The sequence below is a fragment of the Pyrgilauda ruficollis genome, unplaced genomic scaffold, assembly GCF_017590135.1.
Source record: "Pyrgilauda ruficollis isolate IOZ18807 unplaced genomic scaffold, ASM1759013v1 scaffold7, whole genome shotgun sequence".
NCBI classification, from domain to species: domain Eukaryota; kingdom Metazoa; phylum Chordata; class Aves; order Passeriformes; family Passeridae; genus Pyrgilauda; species Pyrgilauda ruficollis.
This window is the reverse complement of record NW_024528821.1, coordinates 13,887,983-13,908,858: the sequence shown is the minus strand read 5'-3', so window position 1 is coordinate 13,908,858 and position 20,876 is coordinate 13,887,983. Positions and strand designations below refer to the sequence as shown.

Here is a 20,876-nt window from a genome sequence, read left to right as displayed (position 1 = left end):
AACTTCCAGTCTTTTTGGGTAGATGTTTTGTAATAACTCAGGACTGTCTCCACCATTTAGGTGACTAATTTTCTATCATTCCTCTTTAGAAACTTCTCTTTTCTCTTTCTGAAAAAGCTCCCCTTTTCTCCCATGCAGGGAGTTTACTTCCTGTAGACTTGTAGCCCTCTGAAACCCTGTGCTTCCCTTGCTCGGGGATTTTTAGATTTTTATTATTGTTGAAGTTGGTGATAAGCTTTCACAAACTCAGAAAATCCTGCCTGACAACTTGTCTCCTCCTCTATGACTCGTTTACTGCTATCCACTGATCTTGGAGCAGTCCCCTCGCAGAGCCCTCCTGGCAAAGTGCCATTTCTTTCTTGCTTTGATGAAGCTGGATGTTTTCCCATGACCCTGTAGTAGGACAGTGCTGGTAGAGAGGTCACAGCTGCTGGATGGAAAAGTGAAGTAACTCAGATACAACCCTGCTCAGGAACTCACCTGTAAAATATTCTCCAAACTCTTGCTCAAGTTTCATGGCTTTGTCAAAGACCTTGTTGGCCTGTTCATATGTCTGTCTCCGGTTCATCTCCCTGTCATACACAAAAACCAGAAACTTTTTAGCTCTTTTTCTTAGGAATGAACAGAAGCAAAAATAGCCCTCAGAGCCAGGGTGCCTGGGAATCCTCTGCTCACAGGAATGGAAGCTGTGCAGGACCCAGCTCCCAAGGCAGTGCCCTTCCCCACAGACTCCAGGCTGCCTTGGCACTTCATCTCAACTTCCACCAGTTCTTCCCACTGCCACCTCCCCCACCCCTCTGCACCACAGCATGGAAGGGAATTCAAACTCAGACAATCCCTTAAACTTGTGAGACCGCTGCAGAAGTCTCCCTGCTTGCCTAGGGTTTATCATCTCCATAAAACACAGAAATAAGCAATTTGACCCCTTCTGACTAGAGAAGGGCTTTTCCCAGGCCCCTTGGTGCCAGCAGAATTTCTTCTGATCTCAGGGTCAGTCTCAAGCTGTTGACTCTCCTCACAGATAATATCCTCTGCTGCTGCTGCTCAGAAGAGTTGCAAGCTCAGCTCTCCCATTCTTTCCAGCCTGCTCTACCCAGGGCCAGGAGCAGCAGGACAAGCAGCTGGAGAGGCACAGAACACGGTGCTGCACTTACATGAGGGCTTCAATGGATTTTGGTTTGATGAAAATGGCAATGGGATAAAGTTGTGCTTGTCGCAACCTCTTGATAGCATTGCCAGACACATCCAGGATGCAGTGCTTCCCCTGGAAAGGAGACAAGCAGGATCAGACCTACCCACACAGTCTACTCTGTGTGGGAAACAGCTTGCTCATACAGATGTGCTTGAAAAGGGAGGAGCCACAGAAATGAACCCCACTCCCGAGACACAAGCCAGCTCCCAATGGCCTCACATTCCTGCTTGCTCAGGGCAGGACAGCCACAAGGCAAAGGGACTGAGCCTTTGTCTGGACACGTGAAACTATTTACAAGGCCTGGGTAGCCCCAGGACTTTTCCAGAGGAACACTGCTGCTTTGAGGGCACCCAGGTATCTCTATCCTGTGAGCTCCTGAGCACAAAGGTGGGCCACCAGTGCCAGGCTTTTGGGTGGAGTTTGAATGACAGAGGTACCACGCTGAGGTAGAGTAGCACAGCTGAGAAAAGCAGCCACATGGCTTGGCAGGACTCTGGAGGGAGGAGAGCATCGTGCTGTGCTTGCCTAATGTGGTTACAGCCCTTCATTAACACCACAGGGAAAGGAGGGGAGCTGCTGGAGGCGTGTGGGCTCGGGCTGGATGCATCCCAGTGCCAGGACTGGCACTGACACTCACCCGCTCTGCCACCGCTCGCACGGACTGGATGCTGGTCCCATAGAGATTGTCATTGAACTGCCCAGCCTCTATGAACTTGTTGTCCTGGATGTCTTTCTCCATCTGTTCCCTGGATACCACGAAGTGATAGTCCTGGCCGTCCACCTCGTTGTCGCGCCGAGGCCTGGTGGTGTCTGCAGGAGAGTGGGAACCGAGAGTGAGCCCAGAGTGACGCCACAAACCAGGAGGGACAAAACCCACCTGTGCTCCCAGCCCCCTCCCCACGCCACGGGCAAGACCCTGCAAGGAGCAGAGCCACCCCTCTCCCCTCCCTCCAGCAACAGCACCAAGCTGGGACTTACGGGGCACGCAGGAACCAAACTTGTGTGGGAATTCAGAGATGAGGTCGTCGTTAATTCTGTCCTTTGTCGGGCCCAGGATGATCACTGGCCTCGCATAGTGAACTGCAAACAAGAGCCACAACCTGAGGCCCACCTGTGCTGCAGGCAGCTGACCCTACTGCCACTTTTGGCATTGACCTGCCCTCTCCCTGCTGGCAGTGGGTGCTCTGGATCACATGGGCACCCAAAGATGCCTCCTCCATGCGAGTTTATCTCCTCCTGGTCATGGTCAGCATGTCCTTCCCATCTGACCCAAACCATCTGCGTGGCCTCAGGGAAGGTTCTGCAGGTCTCCAGGGTTGTGGATCAGCAAAGCTGCTCCTTTGCTTGGGCAGGAGCCAGGCAACCAGGACAGCTGGGCAAGGATGCCACGGAGCTGGGGGAGTGACGGGAGCCTAAGAGTCAGATCCAGCTCCTGGCAAGGACAGACCACTGAGGCTGGGACTATTCAGCCTGCAAAAGGGCCTGCAGGGTTTGAGCACCAAGCAGGCTGTGGGCTGTGGCCAGGGAGGGGGTGGTCTGCAGCAGGGGCCTGGTCTGAGGTAGGAAGGGATAATCTTGTCCTCAGCTAAGGACTAAAGCCAAGCTCAGTTTTAGCTCTGGATCTCTCCCTTGGTCTTGCAGACCATGACAAAAATCTTTTCTGTTGATTCAAACTGGGCAGTGGAGGCCAGGGAAAGCGGTGCACACCTGGCTCCCCTGCTGCATGCAACACACGGGACTCTTATTGCATCCACCCAGTGCCCTGCTGCTGTGGCAGGAGAGGAGGGCACACAGGACCCCCTGGCTGTGCTGGGGACACAGGTGGCCCCACTGGAGTGGGCATGGGGCAGTTCAGCTCAGGACTTACTTTCTTGCCGTGTCACTGGCTCGTACGACAGGATGGTGTCCTCTTGTCCTTCTGCAACAGAGCCAGGGGGATGTAGGTGAGCACTTGCAGCAGCTCTCCAGCCCCTCTGCAGCTGTGAGGAGCTGGCTCCTGCCCCTTCAGCCTCCCCCAGCTCTGGGGACACTCCAGGCTGTCCCCATCACTCCACCCACGGATGTGAAGCATGACGGGCATGCAGTTATGCGCCCTTGAGCCACTTTAATTATTCATGTCCCAGCTCTGGGTCAAGCCTCCTCTTTCCCTCCCCCACTGCTGCAGGCTCCCAGCCCATTGGGATGTTGTGTCCTCCCTGCAGGTATTTAGAGGACTTTCTGGGGACAAAGGGAGCATCTATTGCAGCTGGATCCCATACTCTTGTAGAGGCTTGGGCTCCAGGAGCCATTTGAGCTGCAGGCCTGGCCTCTGGCCACTGCTTCCTGCAGCAGGCACTGAGGATGGGGGATCACCATGGACTGGGAACCCACCACCCTGCCCTGGAGCAGAGCTGTGCAGCCAGGAGAGAGCAGTGAAGCAGGCAGGCTCATTCCTACTTGCAGCCCCTGCTCTCCCTGGCCCCGAGGAGGGAGCTGGCCGCAGCATCTCAGTGTCACCAGCAGGAAGGACCAGCCTCCGAACAGAACCGCCAGGGACAGGACAAGATGGACGTGCCCAGACATGCACAGTGACACCGGGAACACACACGGACACGGGGCGGGAGAGCAGGTGCACACACACTTACTGGAACTGCTCTCGCTGTCACTGGTGTTTGATGTCACGCCCTCTGCAAAGCAACCAGAGAGATCCCCTTCAGAAGGAGCATGGGCAGGAGGCACGGGGGCACCCGGCTGTCACCCAGCACATGTGACCTAGGGCAGGACAGCGCTGGCCTCCCGAAACACCTGCAGCCCAGCAGCCACCGGGACGAGTCCGTGCCACATGGGCAAGGGCGGCATCTTTCACCCTTCCTGGGAACCCGGGGACATGCAGGGGGAGGCTTCCAGGAGAGGACAGAGAGGCCAGCAGGGCCTGCCTGGCAGATGTGAAGGCTTCCCAGGCCGGGGGAAGGTGCAGTGCACAGGGGATGCTGGCAGGAATGCTGGCAGGGGAGCAGGTGCAGCATGCACACAGCGGGCAGGGGAGGGCACGGCTGTGCTGGCACAGGGATGGGGGAGCCTACCTCTGGGCACGGGGCTGGGATGCACAGAGACAAGACAGTGACAGAATGGGACAGAGTTTGGGGCTTTGCTTGCTCAGGCTGATCCTAGTGCTGCGACCACCCCACAGAGGCTTGCTGGCCGCTGCCTGCCCCAGTCAGGCTCTGCAGTGGCTGGGGGGTCTGGAGCTTGGCAGGGATCTCATGCCCCAGCTGAGAAGCCCATGGGGCTCCTCTCATTATTCTGCAGTTCTGCATATGTGGTAACCCAGAGAAAGGCAGGAACACCTCAAATTGTTGTCACCCACCCCATTCAGAGCAGACCCACCACAGCCACTTCCCACCCACACTGGAAGTGGCTCCGAGTGCTAAAGCACCAACCAACCCAGACAGGAGCAGGAAGAAGAGGATGAGGAGGTGCAGCAGGCACTTAGGGCATGGCCATCACCCCCACCCCGTCCCACGTGCAGCAGTGGCACCTCAAGCCCCGCAGGGTCCCGGCAGTGGAGCAGCCCCGGGGCTCCTCCTGCCCTGCAGCCAGGGAAGCACAGCTGCCCCGGCCAGAGCCCAGCCAGCCACGCCCCAGGCACCGCCAGCCACAGAAAGGGAACAATGTGCATCGGAATTCAACTTACTCAGGTTCTTTGCTCCATAATAATCGTCACTTAACCCAGGGAAGTCCTGATTTCACAGACAGCAAGAAGGGGGAGAGGGGGAGAGAAGACAGTGCAGGAAAGGGGAGTCAGAGGGATGGGGGAGACAGAGCCAGACCAGCATTAGTGACAGGAGTGCAGAACGGCCCAGAGCTGCAACTGCAAGTGAGGTTAAATATCTTCAGAGCTGACACCATCAGCCCGCTGCCAACATCTTGCCTTGTCTGGCTGGACCCCCTCCGCCCCCCAAGCTCACCCTCTCTGCCAAAGAGCCCCCAGGAGCCACCCTGGGCCTGGGGAGGGCAGGGCAGCCACAGCAGCATCGGCTGGCAGCAAGCAGTTGCAGCCCTGAGCTGCTGGCACAGAGGCTGAAGTGTTTCTCCTTGTGGAGTGTACTGGCAGGGCACAGTGGCTCTGTGCCTCCCCAGCACAGCCTGGCCACTCTGGGGCCAGGCACAGCACACAGTTCTGTGACACGTGGCAGGAGGACACATTTTTCCCCAGCTGTGTGCGTCAGCTGCCCCACAGTACAATGCTTGCACAGGCTGTGGAAATGTGAGGCAGAGACCCCCCTCAGTGCAAACTGGGATGGACAGGGGCAGAGCACAGGGAGGGAGCTGGCTGTGTGTCTGTGACACAGGAGCTAGAGAGTGGTCTGCCTCATCCCCACGCTGTGTCATCTCACTGCAGGGCAGCCAAAAGCGAGCCCCAGGTTCAGCACAGATCTCACTGGCGCCCAGCCATGTGCAGGCACTACCAGAGACAGGCAGATACACAGACAACCTTCAGCACGGGCCAGAGGCTTCTGCTGTCTGCTAAAATCACTGGAAGCTGGCACCAGCCTGCCATGGGCAGCACAGGGATGCAAGGAGCCCTTGGAGCAGCCCAGCAGCGACTCCTGCCTCTGTACAACACCCAAGACAGCCCCAGAGGGGAGGGGATGTGCCTGCTGTGCTGGCACTGGGGCACAGACACAGCTCTTGTCCACTGCCCCTTTCCAGAGGTGCGGGCACTGCCAGCCTGGAGCTTGCCCACTGAGTGGATGCAGCTCAGCACTCAGAGGGGCTGGGTTTGGTGAGCAGCTCCAGTGCTGCCCACATCAGGATTTGGGGCAACAAGATAAACACCCTACCTCTACTGGGAGTGCCAGGGTGGTGAGAGCTGTGGACCCCCAACATCTGTAGCCAACTACCAAAGATGTGCCTCAGTCATGGGTGGGCAGCAGGGTCATGGCTGCCCCGTGTCCACAGGGCTCAACCCACTGGAAGGGCTCTCCAGTGGGAATGGGAAGCTGTAAGTCACTTCTAGGGAAGATGGGGCTGGGACCTCCCCAAGCCCTGAGCCCTGGCAGGGACAGGAGAAGCTCTGCAGGAGGCAGCCAGCCCCTCACTTGAGGGAAGCAGGCAGAGGGAGGGAGCAGAGCCTGCAGCAAAGTGGGGAGAGCAGGGGGAGGCAGAGCAGGGAGTTGGGTGGGTGTAAAGTTGGATGAAAAGATGAAGACATTGAACATGAGAGAAAGGAAGAGAGTGCCAGACTGCAGCTGTTGCTTTCATTTCAAGATCCAGTTTTTCCCTAGCTGCTGGCACGAGTGTGGAGCACAGACCTGAATACAGGCAGGTGCCAGGACCCCTGGCTATGGAAATGTGCTGAATCTCTTCCCTCAGGGCAGGGAAGCCGAGGGGTGCAGGCTTGCCCTCTCTGGCCAGCTGCTACTTACGTTCCTGTCCGCTGCTCTCCTGGGCCAGGTTCTCTTTGCTCTTGTAAAATGGGAACTTTCGAGAGAGGCGAAAACTCTTTTTACGTTTCGTTTTGATCGACTGAAGAACACGGAGATGGAAGGAGGACAGAAAAAACAATGGTGTTCAACACATGTGGGGAAAATTAAAATGAAGAGACAATGAGGAGCTGTGTCAGGGCAGTCACCCTCAAATGAAATAATGGAGATTACATGAGAACTGTAATGCAGGAAAAAAATTAAGCATGGAGAAAAACATGTGGTAGGGATGCTGGGAAGCTGATGGGGCAGTCAGTAGCTCTGCAGGGGTAGCCAGGCTGCTCTTCCTTGCTTGTTGGACTGTTAGGCACTGCTCGTGAGGTGTGAGGGCAGCTACCTTCAGGCAGCTCCAAGCCATGAGCTCTGCCACCCCATCACTCCAAACATGGGTCCTTCCCAGTGCTTTCACACCATCCTGGGCTCCTCTGCTCAATCACTGCATATTCATAGAGGGTTTGTGCCACGCAGATGTGGGCCTGGGGCAGGTCAGTCACACAGCTCTTTGCCTTGGGATTGTTTGAGCTGCCCCATGAGGAGCTTTTGCTGCTGGGACTCATCCTGCCCTCCCTAGTTACCAGTTCCAGGTGCCCCACTGAGCCCCAGATCAGCACTTACCCTGTTGGATTCAATCATGCCAGTCCTGGCGTGGAACTTCACTGTTTTCAACCGTGCTCTCTCCTTCTTTTCCACCCTGATCAGGAGAGAAAGAGTTGCTAGTCCCATCCATGTGCCCTCCACGCTGCCCACATGGCTCCTCAGGCAACCAAAGGCACCCCATTGGCAAATGAGGCTCCTTCCAAGGGAGGGTCAGATGTGGAGCTGCCTGCCCAGGGTCTGGCCCAGGCCAGTGTCTGCAGCAGTGGGAGAGGAGCCAAGCCAGCCTTCCCAACAGGGACAGAGAACAGACTCAAGGCTGGCTTTGCAGACCTGAAGGTAGCAGCAGCAGCCAGCTCCTCTGCTCTCTGTGACTTCCCACCTCACAGTGGGACCTGGCTACAGAGCTGGGCAGACTGACAGAGGACACAAGGAGCAGCCCTTGCTGCTGTGACTCTGCTCTCACACAGAGACCCCGACTGGCTAACACCAACTTCCCATCCCCACAGGGACCACAGAGGGGGCTGACCACTCCCCTCCTCACCTGGAGTCTCACCCAGCTTTGAAGAACACCTGCCTAGGGAGACCTGCACACAGCCTCAGCCCAACCAAGCTGCCCTGCATGCTGCACAGGGGCAGGTGGACTGGGACCACGAGGAGATGCCAGCCTGAGCAGGACCCCGGGGGCTGCAGGGCTTGCAGAGTTCAGGGAAATCCTGGGGTCACAAGTGTGACAGCTCTTGCTGATGGACACTCACCTCTTCTTGCTGGGGATGACCCCGATCTGCTCGCTCTCGCCGTGGGGTGTGACCAGCCTGGCCTGCCACCACTCGTCATCCGAGGCATTGATGACGTGCAGGATATCCCCGTAGGAGAAGCTGAGCCCCTGGCTGGGCAGGCAGCTGTCCCGGGTCCGGTCATAGTCAAACAGGGCTCTGAGGAGGAGCAGAGAGCAGCAATGCCTTCTCTGAGCACGGCCAGGCAGCGAGGGCAGCAGCAGTGCCAGCCTCCTGGGGCACTGCCACCTTCACACCTTATGAAGTTTAACCCAAGCCCTGCCAGGGCGAGCAGTGCTGCCAGCCACCTGCACATCCCTGGGCTGGCAGGCTCAGCACAAGCCCAGGAGAGTGCAGTGCAGGAACAAGAGTGACTGAGACTGGACTGAGAGAACTCACTGCCGACCTCAGCTGCAGGATGCACATGAGCCATAGATGCACTGAAAGAGTCTGTGCTTAGTGAGCAGGGCAGGCCCACAGCAGCAGCCTGAGGAAGGGCTGCTCCCCACCATCCATCCCTCCATGGCTGTAGGGCCAAGGAATGGGATGGGGAACATCAGACCCCACTGCTGGTGGGTGGTTGCAGAGGCAGAGACCACCAGATCACCAAGGCATTGAGCACAGCCTTTATTTATGTACAGAGCCTGTGAATGAGGAATGCATCTCAGAGTATATATATCTGCTTCCACAACTGATCCTTTTCATACCCCTAAACACCTCCCTTGAGAACAGTTTATTGAGTTTAAAATTATCTTCAAAATTAAACTAACCAGCTATAGAAAAGAGGTTGTTTTTTTACTAGAGGAGCACTAATACTTTTCCTGCACATGTACATCACACACAGCACTGCAGCCTGTACCCATAAGCTGCTCTCAGTGGCTTCACCTGCAACTTGTTCTACTAATGCCAGATCACAGAAACTGTGTCTGCTTTGATGCATCAACTTGCGAAAAGACAAAGAAAGGAACGAGTCACTAAAAGCACTGGCAGCAAAACCTCTCTATTTGCTCCTGGGACACTGGCCTCACTGGCCCCCAGCCCAGCATGGGCCCAGGCACTGCAAACACTGGCTTGCTGCTGGTTTAATCCTGGCCCTAATAAACCTTCTGCAAGCAGGAGAGACATCCTCTGTCCTGCTCATTACCCCCTTCCACTGTGGGGACTCCAAAGGGGGTCTAAAAGAACACTTTAAGGGGAAGGGCTGTGGGATCATGTGGCATGTCCCTGTGGAGCAGCAGAACTTGGAGGGCATTTCTGCCAGGGGAGTGCTGGGCTATGAAACTTTTCAGGGCACTTGGGGCTGGGTCTTGAATGGGAAGAAGAAGGGCTGTCTCATGGGGAGGGTTCTTTGGGACAAGACCTTTGTGCCCTATGCATCCAGATACATTCAGCCAGCAGATCTGCTCTTCTTGCCCAGCTTGCTCAGGGCTGGGGCAGCTCCTGTGCCTGTCCCCTCTGCAGGGCAGCATGGCTGCAGCAGTGTGCTTTGGCCGGAGGTAATCAAGCCTTGCAGGCAGCTCCAGGCCAGGAGATAAGGCTGCATGTGGCTGACAGGCCACTGTGAGGTCAGTGCCTCTGGCCAAGGCCCTGGGGAACTGGTCAGGCCGGTTCCCAAAGGCAGGCAGGCTGTGAGGAGCCCTGCCCACTCCCTGCAGAGCAGCACAGGGCCCATGCTCCTCTGGCAGCAGCCACTGCACCCCAGGACAGGCAGAGCGAGATCTCTGCAGGGACAGGACACCTGCAGAGCCAGCACAGGAGGCACTGGCCACCCCGAGACACGGTGCCCCAAGAGACCAGCCCTGGCTAGGCAGGCATGCAGGACCCACCGTGGCTCGGTGCTCCTCCGGGGACACAGGGGCAGACGGCAGCTCCGCTCTGTCCCCAGGCCAGCTCCCAGCACCCACGGCCAGGAGAGCAGATGGCTTGGCTGGAGGGCAGGGAAGCAGTGCCAAGGACTCCCATGGCTTCCTCCTGGTGCCCAGGCACAATGCCTACCTGACCTCCATCCCCACCCAGCACGGCCCCAGCGCTGGCAGACTTTGCCCTGCGGCAGTGCAGGGAGGTGACAGGCAGGATGTGAACCTGCCTTGCCCCTGCCTCTGCTGAAACTCCAGCACCCCCAAATCAGCTCCAGCAGGCACTCAGGTGCCCAGCTCCAGCCCTCCCACAGCACACAGGACGCAGTGCAGCCCCACAGGGCTGACTCAGGCAGCAAGTCCTGTAATTGATGTCCTGTCCACAGCGCAGCAGCTCAGCTGGTTTCGGGTAAACTGTGCTTGAAACTACCCCGCCCAGAAGGGCTGGGGCAGCCTGGGCACCCGGCAGCTCTTTCAAGCACGTCTGCAGGGTGTGTGTCGAGCAGAGTGTTGTGATGGGCCACACTGGGGAAAAGCTCTCCGCTGGAATCACCCTCTCAGCAACGCACAGCCCAGCTCCACCTGGGTATGTGTGAGGGACACAGTGCTGTGGAGGCCTCCAAAGCCCCATGGGGGGAATGCACCAAGAATGAAGAAATGCTACTAGTAGTGTGGAGACAACAGGGAGCTCTCTGGTTCACAGGAATACTTTGATACATGAGCACCTTTCCAGGCAGAGAACAGGCTCAACTCAAGCTGGACCCAGCCTAAACCCTCCTCCACACACAGGACAGCAGGGGAGTGAGGGCAGGACTAACAAGATGTTTATTCAACACTGCACCCAGCTGTCACACACCCCCAGGAAGCCCTGAGATGCTAAATCAAGCAAGACGCCTGCAGAGACTTGTGGGAAGGTGTGAACTGCAGGAACCCAGAGCTGCAGCTCTGCCATACCAGGCTTGCAACACATCCACCATGCCTGATGTTCTTCTCATGAAGCAGCCATGCAATGGGAGATGCAGGTGAGGCACATGCAGCCTTGGCCCTTGCCATCCTTCTCACAGGGAAGGAGAAGAAGCATCCCTTGCTCCTGCCAGCCTCACCTGCAACAGGCTGTGCAGAGTAAGGATTTACAGGATTATTTTAATTACCAAGTTAAAATTACTCATTAGCGCTCATCCCACCGGCGCTGTGGCAGGCAGGAGGTGGCAGGAGGCAGGCAGGGATTGTCCTGTCTGCACAGGACTTGCAGCAGTTTGAGCTGCATGGCTGTTTAACCCCTGCCTGCCTGTCCTGCACCTGGCTCCAGACCAAAAGTGCTCTGAGGGCTCAGAGCAGTAATCGTCCTAAGAGCTCATCTCCCATCCAGCCAGATCCTGCCACAGGAGCGGCAGGACGAGACAAGGAGAAGCCTGTTAGCTGGTTCGAGGAGAGTGCCCTGAAAGCTGCCACGAGCTGCCTGGGACAGAAGTAGGGCTGGATGCCCACCATTCCCCTGTTTTCCCCAGTGTGTTGGGCTGGCCAGCAGCCACCCAGGCTCTGCAGAGACCACTGCTTTCCAAACTGGAGCAATCCTTGGGAGAGGCATGCGAGCACCCAGCCTTGCAAAGCCGGTGCACAAGCCCCGCTCTCCCTGCTGCACCCTCTGGGCTTTGTGATGCATCCACGGCACTCACTCCCCATGTCCCCCAACACACCACCCTCCGAGGCACTGCACAGCCCAGGCTGAGCTGTGACCACCCCGCAGCCCTGCAGGGATGTGCCCGTCGCTGCCGGGAGCAGGCGGGGCCTTACCGGACATAGAGCGATCTCTTCTCGCTGGTGCGGAGCGAGCCGGAGCCGGAGCTCATGCTGCTGTTCATCATCTGCTCCCGCAGGTCGTGGATCTTGGACTCGAAGCGGCTGTACTCTGCGGGGACAGGGCTGCTCAGGGCAGGCACAGCTGACCCCGGGCTGATCCCCACAAGGCAGCTTGCCCACCAGCCTGTCTGTCCCCGCACACGAGGGACTAAAGCTGAAGAAGTTACAGAACTCTGCAGGAGTCCAGGCAGGGCATCTGGAGCGGGCAGTGTTCCAGCTGCTCCCAACCCCACCACAACTGCCCACAGCAGCTCAGGCAATGGCTGCTATGACCTCCACTGCTGCTGAGCTGCAGCTCCTTGAGGGAATGGCTGGGACTTGGCAACCTGCTGACCTACAGAGCAGTGCAAAACATGGAGAGAGAGCAAGAACCCCTCCAGGAGTCCACTGCCCCTCAGCTGGAGCAGGGAGATATGACTGCAGCCATTGTGGGAGTCCCCAGCTACCGCTCTGCTGGCAGCAAAGACCTTCTCCTCAGCAGCAATGGGGAAAGGGAGGCAAAACACAAAGTCCCTGCCCTTGGAAGAGGAGCAGGGAGGAGGAATTCACCTTTTGCTTCTACATCCCAGTGACAGAGACTTGCAGGAAGAGCTGGGGAACCCTCCAGAAGACACCAGCAGCTTCCTGCCAGGCAGCTGGGCAGGAGCAGCCGCCACCCCGGCACCCGGCGCTGCACCAGCCCGACCTTCAGCCGGGTGTAAAGGTCGGGCTGACACGCGGAGGGTGGAGGCACCAGGCCTCCCTACCCAGGGCCGAATGAGGAAAGTGCAACTGTGGCTCCAGGAAAGCTGCTGGCACTGCCACAGCCCACACTGCCAGACCTTGCCTCACATCCTTGATTTTGTTCCTTAGGCACATCCTGCAGTTACAGGTGAGAGAGGACGAGGCTCATCCCTGCTGTAAGACTTGCCTAGAAAGTCTTGTCCATGACCCAGTGATTTACATGTGGCTTGGGTTTTAATTCTAGGGAGGGGAGCATGGCAGCTCAGCTGTGGAGGCGAGCGCTCGCTGCAGAGCAGAGCCACAGCAGTGCTGGGCCTGTGGAGCCACATCACATAGGAAGAACAGCAACACTGCTCAGAAATGCTCTGTGGGCTTTGTTTGGGAACCAGCCCCTCTCCCATGCACTGTCAGTGCAGACAAAAGCAGGGCTGGGGTTATGGGATGAGGCAGCTGCAGCTCGGCATTTCCTGACTCCAGCCCTACAGCCTGGGTATCTCCCTGCTACACCCAGCTACCAAAGATACATTTTTACTTAAGGATTGGGAAAAAAAAAAGGCAATACACACAAAAACTGCCAGATGGAACACAGAAACTCCATGCAAAGCCCCTTCTCCTGCCTTACAACACCCAGAGCTGCTGCAGCACCAGGCAGGGTCAGCTGCTTAACGTGGAGACCATGAGAACCCCTGGCTGCCCTGTGCCAAGGGGCACCCACTGCCTCACCTGCCTTCCTGCTGGCAGAGGGAAACACAGATGCAGCAAGGCATGGACAATGCTTATTTTACAAGAAAACTGAATTCTGCCACCCAAGCAGCAGCAGGGTTTTACAGAGCTCTCAGCAGAGGGAAGTGAGCTTCATCTCACTCCACATCTCTTGACCCACACAGCTCATTCTGCCCTGCAATACCCATACGCTCTTGAATCCCAGAGGAGCATCTGTCAGAAGTGGGTACAGCTTCTTTTTAAACCCTCTTTGGTACAGAAGGGCTGTTTTCCCCGAGAAAGCACCACTACAACCCTTGTCCCCAGCCAGGTCATGGCAAACCCTGCTGGGGCACAGATTCCCGGCACACCCCACACTGAGGGGACCACTGCTCCCACTGCACAGACTCACACTCCTCCCACAAAACTCTTCTCCAAGTGTGGAGGATGCACTGCCTGTGACTGGACAGGAAACACAGGGCAAAAGGAGATTTCTCCACGCCTAGCATCAGGGTGGGGGCGTTGGAAGGGCAACTTGTGGGTGCCACTGCCAGAAATGGCATGTGCCTCCCCCTGCAAGCAGCCCAAAGTTCTCAAATGTCCCCATTTCAGCTGGGGCACCCCATGGAAAGGGCCTTTCCTAGTTTTGTTGGGAGTGGGCATACAGCTGGGAGGGGTGGGAAAAGCCCACTAACATGGCAAGGAGCACAAACCAGGCTGGCTGCAGCAAACTGAAGGACAGGGGCTACTCTCAGAGAGCAAACACAGTCCTGCCCTAGGAAAGGTCTGCAAGGAGCCACCAACCCACATTGCTCCAGCTGTGGGAAGGCAGAAATTGGAGGAGCAGCCAGCCCCAAAACAAGCCCACTGCCTCCCTCCCAGAGCAGGGGAAACAAGGTTACCCCAGGATTGAGCATAGGGTACTGCCAGGTGCCATGGGCACCCTTTAAATGCACACTGAACAGTCTGAGACAATTACCAGCAGATCACCCCCAGCAAGGGGTGCTCCTGCCTTTGCTCCCTATCTTAGGGCCACCTTGCTCTGCACCATGACTCTGGAAGACCTGTGCAGCTGAAACCCTCCCAGGAAGCTTGCCCAGGGTGCAGCAGGGAGGTGAGCCAGGGCTGATCTCCACAGTGTTCAACACGTTCAGGACATGTTTATCAAGACTGAAAAGTATGTAACAGGTGAGCTGGCACCTCCTGCCATGAGTGCCATGGCACCGTGTGCCAGGATGTTTGCTCTTCTCACTCAGCAGCTGGATAAAAACACCCCTGCACCCTCCCATTGCTTTTCCCTTTCCAGGGTGTGGGTGTTCCTAGAGCTGGGCCTGATTCTGTCCCCTGGGGTGAGCTCCATCCTGAGTGGAATCCCTGAGTGTGCACATGCTACAGACCACTATCAACAGGCAGGGATCACCTGCCTGCCCCAAGGATCCCAGAACCAGCACACGTGTGTGACACACCTGCAAACACACCCAGCAAAGCCAACAAAGCCCTGGGTCTGCATCTGGGCACCAGGAGACAGCACTAAGGAAAGACGCTGGCAGACAGGGGAGCTACGTTGGAAAGCAACCCCTGAGTACACATAAAGCTCTGTATACAAACACTTCTGCCCAGGCCAGGCCACCAGCACAGCCCAGAAATGCTCAGTCACAGGTTTCAGCCCAGCCACTTACAAAAACTACTGACAGATTCAGCCCAGCATTTTAGCACCCTGACCCCAGACACCTTCCCTCTGCACAGATACCTCCCTCCACAAGCTGAGGAAAGCAGAAGGAAGCACAGCCACAGGGAAAGCCCAGAAGCTTTTAGAACTCATTGCACAGCCCTGGAACTCCCCTTTGAACAGACTGACTCAGAGAAAGGCCATAATGCGACTTTTTATATTTTCAGGTGAGGAATGTCAAAGCTTTGTTGCATGGGGTGTGAGGAGGGGGAATTGCTAAATCCAAGCGCTGGTGACAGCAGCAGGCAAAGGTCAGGGGGAGACGTGCTCAGAGGGAACAGACCTCACAAAAACTCCAAGGAACCATCACTCCCCCTCCTTGACACCAGGCAGCAGTGGTCAAAGGTGCTGGTGCTCAGAAGAAAGGCAGGACAGCAGCTCCTCTTTCTAACCTTTCCTGGTTTGGTCTTTGCTTTTTTTCCCTCCTAGTGTCTGGCAGCACAAAACAAGGAGGGTCCCTCATCCCCCGAGACCTGCACAAGCAGCCTCTCTGCCCCCCTGGAGCCCCAGCGAGGTCAGACACAGAGCACACTGTGCTCATCCAGCACCCCAAGGCAAGCCCTGCCCACGCTCAGGCACGAGAGACAGGTGCCATCCTCCACCTCTGCTAGCGGGGAAGAACTTCTCAAATCTCCTTTCCACCAGCATCTCCTCCTTTGCCATCCTACAATCCAGCTCTCCTGCTCTTTCCACATGACAAACACAGAAAAGGTAAACATTTGAGAGTACACAGCCCATTGAGTGGGTCCAGCCTCACTCACACTGGGAGCTCACACCACGGAGATCTTTCACTATGACTCCCAGCCCTTCAAGCCTCTGGAGCACTGAGGGCAACTTCCAAGTTACAACAGCCTGTACTGCACAGCCACAACGCTGCCTCCCGGGCTGGCTGCAGCCCTGTGCCGGGCGCTGCTGCCCACACCTGCCAGGGACCACCAGGGACATCGAAAGTCACCAGCTACAACACTCTGACATTTCTGCCTGGTCTAAGGGGGTTTCAAAACATCTTGTCCAATCTGACATTTAAGAACCATTCTTGGTTGGTGTCTTTGCCAAATCTCAAGTGGCAAAGGGAGCCAGAAATACGAGAACATTAAGCGCTTCCTGGAAAGAAAGAAAGAAAGAAAAAAAAAGCGGTAACAAACAAACCCCACACCCACAGCACAGCCCTGAGCAGCACCAATGACTCCATGCCCCAGTGGCCTCTGCCATGGGATGGACGAACAGGGGACACCGGGAGCAGCAGGACCTCGCCCAGCGGTGCCACAGAGAGGCACGAGATGAAGGGCATGCCTAGGGGGACATCGGCCTCCTTGGCGAGGACCGGAGCAGCTGCTGGAGAAAGCTGGTGGAGAGCACCAGTGGGGCCCAGCACAGACGCGCTTTCCAGTGGACGGGAACGGCCGCAGCCCCGGGACCAGCCCCGGCCCCCGCGGCCGGCGGGGCGCCCTCCCAGCGCTCCCGCCCAGCCGCGCTGTGTGCAGGCAGCTGCCGCTCCCCTGCCGCTGCCCCCGGCGGGACCACCAGCCCCGGCCGCGGCCAGGGAATCCGAACCCAGCGAAAGGCTGGGGCGGCGCTGCAGGTGGGATGCTCAGAGGGGGAACGAGCCCCAGCTCAGCAGCGGCGCCCCGGTTCCAGCCCCGCCCGCACCGTGGTCGCCCTCCAGGAGCCCCGAGCTCTCCCGACCGCGGGGTCCCGACCGCGAGGCCCGTGGGACCCCACGGAGCCGGGCCTCGCGGCGACGCCCTCCAGCAAACAGAGTTCTTCCCCCTCCCCCGAAGACGACCGCGGCCCGTGGAGCCCCCCGCGGCCCCGCTGCCGGCGGGGTCCCGGCAGGGCTGCCCGGGGGCGCTGGGCGCTCACCTGCAGGCGGGGCGGCCGCGGCCCCGCACCCCCGCCCCCGCCTCCCGACCGCGCGCCAGCCATGCCCCGCCCCCTCATCGGCATATCACAACCAGCTCATCTGCATAGCCACACCCCTCATCTGCATGTCCCGCTCGGTCCCGGTCCCAGTCCCGGTCCCGGTCCCGGTCCCGGTCCCGGTCCCGACCGCGGTCGCCCCGGCGGTACCTTCGGGCCGGTACTGCGCGATGATGGTCACCGTCTGCCCCGCCCGCTTCAGCGCCGCCGCCGCCTGCTCGTGGGTGGCGTTGCGAAGGTTCACGCCGTTCACCTGCGGGACAGAGCGGCTCCGCTGAACCGGACCCGTGGGGCACGAACCACGGGGGTCTGCCCCGCGCCTCGGCCCCGCTGCCCCGCCCCTGCACCGGTACCCACGGTAGCCACTCTCTCAGAGCCTCATCACTGCCACTGCACCCCCAGCACCACGCCTGGTACCGGCACCTCCAGTACCGGCATCCCCGGCACCTGTCCCCGGCCAGCGCAGGCATCAGCGCTGTCCCCACCCCGGGGCCGTGCCAACACACCGGCACCCAGGATGAATCCCACAGAACCGTGCCCAGCCGGGGCTGTGGGGGGCCATGAAGGGGCAGTGGGTGCCCCACCAACTCACCGAAAGAATACGGTCTCCCCTCCGCAGCTCCCCGCTGAGGTCAGCAGGGCCTCCAGCCAGGATGAAGGACACAAAGATCCCCTCGCCATCTTCCCCCCCAACAATGTTGAAGCCCAGGCCGGTGGAGCCTTTGTGTAGGATGATTTTCCGGGGCTCCCTGGAATGACACATAAGGGACAGGGAGACATCGAGGTGAGGAGAAGCAAAGCTGGTGACAGGCTCTTCTGTGCCCAGGGCTCGTGGCACATTGGTGGGGCTGGAGTCACCCGAGTGCAGCCTGGTGTGACTCAGCCCTCAGCACTGTGGAGACTGATAAAGAGTCTGAAGAGGTGGCAGGTGGAGTGACATGAGACACAGCATGGACAGAGCATCCACTGTGAAATGACACACAGAAACACTGAACTGCATGGTGGCATCAGATGCCATGAGCCAGGAGGGCGGGATTAAGCCCCTCCATAGCATGGTAAGTGTGCCTACAGCCCCATGCATCCCTCCAGTGCCACAGACCCTGCACAGCTCAACAGAAGTCCTGCATTTTTTGATGACTTAATTCTGTCACAGCTTAAACAATAGGCAGGCAAAAGCAGAAAGACAGCTTGGCATCGCGAAACTCCTGTGTCAGTTTTTGCCTGGGAGAAAAAACCAGTGTGATGGGAACAATGGCAGCTCCCAGCTGAAGCTCTGGATTGAAATAAGGAATAAATGATGCCAGACAATTAGCACAGGCTGGTGGTGATTGATACATGATACTGGAGACCATCAGTGCATCCACTGTGGCTGGATCCTGGACACTTCCTTGGATACCACAAGGACCAAAGGTCTGACATGGAACTCAGCAGCCTGATCAACCACTCACCTGCCAGGTATCAGAGGGAAATCTCTGGGCTGTGTTAGGAGAGATGCTGCAGCCCAGGCATGGCACCCTAAAATGCTGGCAGACTTGTGCTGAGAGAGCCCTGGGGCACTGGGGTGGGGGGCTGGAACACACCAGAACCAGGAGATCAGGAAAACCATGGAGATGCTCAGTCAAAAGATGCTCAACCCCAAGTCCTCAAGATGTTACAGAACTTGGCTTAGGGGCAATTGTGAGGGGACAGGGAGGGCTGCAGCCAGCAGTCCCTCTGCAGCAAAGCTGTGCCTAGGGCTAGAGCTCTCTCAGGGGAAGAAATAGGTCAGGTTTCTGGGTCTGCAAACCCTGCCTCCAACCAGGAGATGAACTTGCTCTGCCCCATGGGTTTTGCTGCATGCAGCATCCTCAACTCAGTGTTGGGGGGAGCATCCCCAGCACCCATTAGGACCAGACAGTTTGGTGGAAGGTAAAGGGACCCTACAAGATTGAGGGCAGGAAATGAAGCCCCAGACAGGTACATCACAGGTCTCAGTCCTGACGTGCACTCTTGGCTTCCATCCTCCTCACAGGAGGCATGACACAGATCCTCCAGGCAGATGCCATGCTGAATGTCACAGTGTTAACACTGGGACCTCTGCACAGAGCAGCTGAGGGGATCCTGTGGGGCTGCGCTGGGTCTGGGTTGCTGTGGTGGAGCTCACTGGAAAACAGATTCTTTGGTTCCCAGCCCTAGGTGCTGCAGGATGTGAGTGTCACTGGAGCCACAGCCACATCTAAGCAGCACCTGTGCCCGTGGGAGGGGGAGAGGCTGGATACTGGACCTCTGCTTTTCCTAAGGAATGGCTGGCAAGAGCCTCATGGGAGAAAGCTTCTTTTTCAGGGCAGCTGCTGCCTTTCCCCATTCCAGTGAGTTGCATTTGGACCACACTGGTCCCAGTGCACAATCTTGCAGACCCACAGCAATGGAGCTGTCCTGGGTGGTCAGCAATGCACAGGAGGCCTTCAGCAATGTCCTGGGAAGCATGAGCCGAATGCTGAGCCCACTGCAGGCTGTGGACCTGCTGGGTAGCAGGGGGCTGTGTCTGGCACAGTGGCACAGTGGTGTCAGCCTGTGGGGCCTTCCACAAGGCAGCACCATCCTCTAGTGGCCACCAGCACGTGCTGCATCAGGGCCATGCCGAGCCATTGCTGTGCCATGGCCACTGGCAAGCCACCACAAGCCATCGCTGTGCCACTGTCACTGCCAAACCACCAGTGAACCACTGCCGAGCCATCGCTGTGCCACTGTCCCTGCCAAGCCACCAGTGAACCACTGCCGAGCCATCGCTGTGCCACTGTCCCTGCCAAGCCACCAGTGAACCACTGCCGAGCCATCGCTGTGCCACTGTCACTGCAAGCCACCACTGAATCACTGCTGAGCCATCGCTGTGCCACTGCCACTGCCAAGCCACAACTGAGCCACTGCTGGGCCATCACTGTGGCACTGCCACTGCCAAGCCACTGCTGAGCCCTCACTGTGCCATTGCCACTGGCTAAGCCTCAGCTGGGTTGCTTTTTCTGCTCTCTAATCCACAAATGCGAACGTTGGCATGTGCAAGAAGGGACACCTGCTGGGACCAGGGTCTCTGGTGTGTTTTGCAAATATTGGGACTCAGTCCCTTCTGTGGTGCACTGTAATGGCAGACAGCACTGCTCCTGCGTGTGGCATCATCCCCCTGTGCCCTGACAGCACAGAAGTTGCTACACCTGCTGAGGATGCAGTGCCAGAAACAGGCTCTAGAGCTGGCATTGATGGTGCCAAGACCTGTGGGAGAGGTGGGTGAGGGTAGAAGACAGTGCTGCACAGGTCATGGTGTGCAGGGACACCCAGCTGTGGCTGAGCACCAAGAAGTGAGAAAGCCCCATGACAAAGATGAGTGCAGACACTCTCCAGGAGGATGACAGACCTGAGAGCAGATGGCAAGTCAGGGACTCCCACTCCAGCATCCACCACTCATCTGCAGAATGGGAGAATCATGGACAAAGCTACTGCATCTTCCACTGTAGGCACACTCCCAAAACCAGCCTGCAACCTTGTTCTAAACAGCAGAGCCAGCTCTAAGCCTAATTCGAGTGCTGGTCCTCATTAATCAGCCTAAGCCCTACAGTCCTGGCCCTGGGGATAGCACATTCAGAGCACTGGCCCAAGGCTGTGACAACAAGAAGGTAAGCTGTAAGAATCAGCTAGTAGAGCAGGACTTTCCAGGTGTCTCTCTCCCACCCTCAGCTTGAGGCTTTGGAGAAGCTTTATACTTCATTTAGGCTCAGAGCAATGTTTTCTTTGTGATTTTCTTTATTTCCTGGCTTCAGGAAACAAACCTGTTCATGCAGCATGAAGGATTCTCCTGGGGCAAAGGGGCTGTGCCATGGCTGGACAGGAGGCTGTCAGGCCAGGGGCTGGCAGTCATTGGAATTACACCTGAGTGCAGGTGGTTTGGGATGCCAGTCTCAGGGAGCATGGCTTATTGGCAAGGTTGAGCTCCCCCTGGCCCTTCACCCCTGTCACAGCTCCAGCTGGGGACATCCTGGCAGCCTGTGCCAGGATGGCACCATCAGGGCAGGGAACACCTTGTATTGC

At 57.7% G+C, this 20,876-nt stretch overlaps 1 protein-coding gene across 2 annotated transcripts in view; it reads right to left on the bottom strand.

Annotated features, from left to right (window-relative positions):
* DLG3 (discs large MAGUK scaffold protein 3) overlaps window positions 1-20,876 on the bottom strand; it is a 76,358-nt gene that overhangs the window by 3,770 nt on the left and 51,712 nt on the right. Inside the window, exons 12-23 of one of the 2 annotated variants that reach the window (XM_041485416.1) lie at window positions 17,410-17,566; window positions 16,968-17,070; window positions 11,678-11,792; window positions 8,010-8,186; window positions 7,273-7,348; window positions 6,601-6,700; window positions 3,817-3,858; window positions 3,060-3,110; window positions 2,171-2,272; window positions 1,830-2,002; window positions 1,155-1,264; window positions 481-572 (exon numbers count right to left, since the gene is read on the bottom strand). In XM_041485416.1, coding sequence (XP_041341350.1) covers window positions 481-572; window positions 1,155-1,264; window positions 1,830-2,002; window positions 2,171-2,272; window positions 3,060-3,110; window positions 3,817-3,858; window positions 6,601-6,700; window positions 7,273-7,348; window positions 8,010-8,186; window positions 11,678-11,792; window positions 16,968-17,070; window positions 17,410-17,566 — 1,298 coding nt within the window. Of the gene's footprint in view, window positions 1-480; window positions 573-1,154; window positions 1,265-1,829; window positions 2,003-2,170; window positions 2,273-3,059; window positions 3,111-3,816; window positions 3,859-6,600; window positions 6,701-7,272; window positions 7,349-8,009; window positions 8,187-11,677; window positions 11,793-16,760; window positions 16,785-16,967; window positions 17,071-17,409; window positions 17,567-20,876 lie in introns of those variants that run through there. The other variant, XM_041485418.1, reaches the window with a different exon arrangement.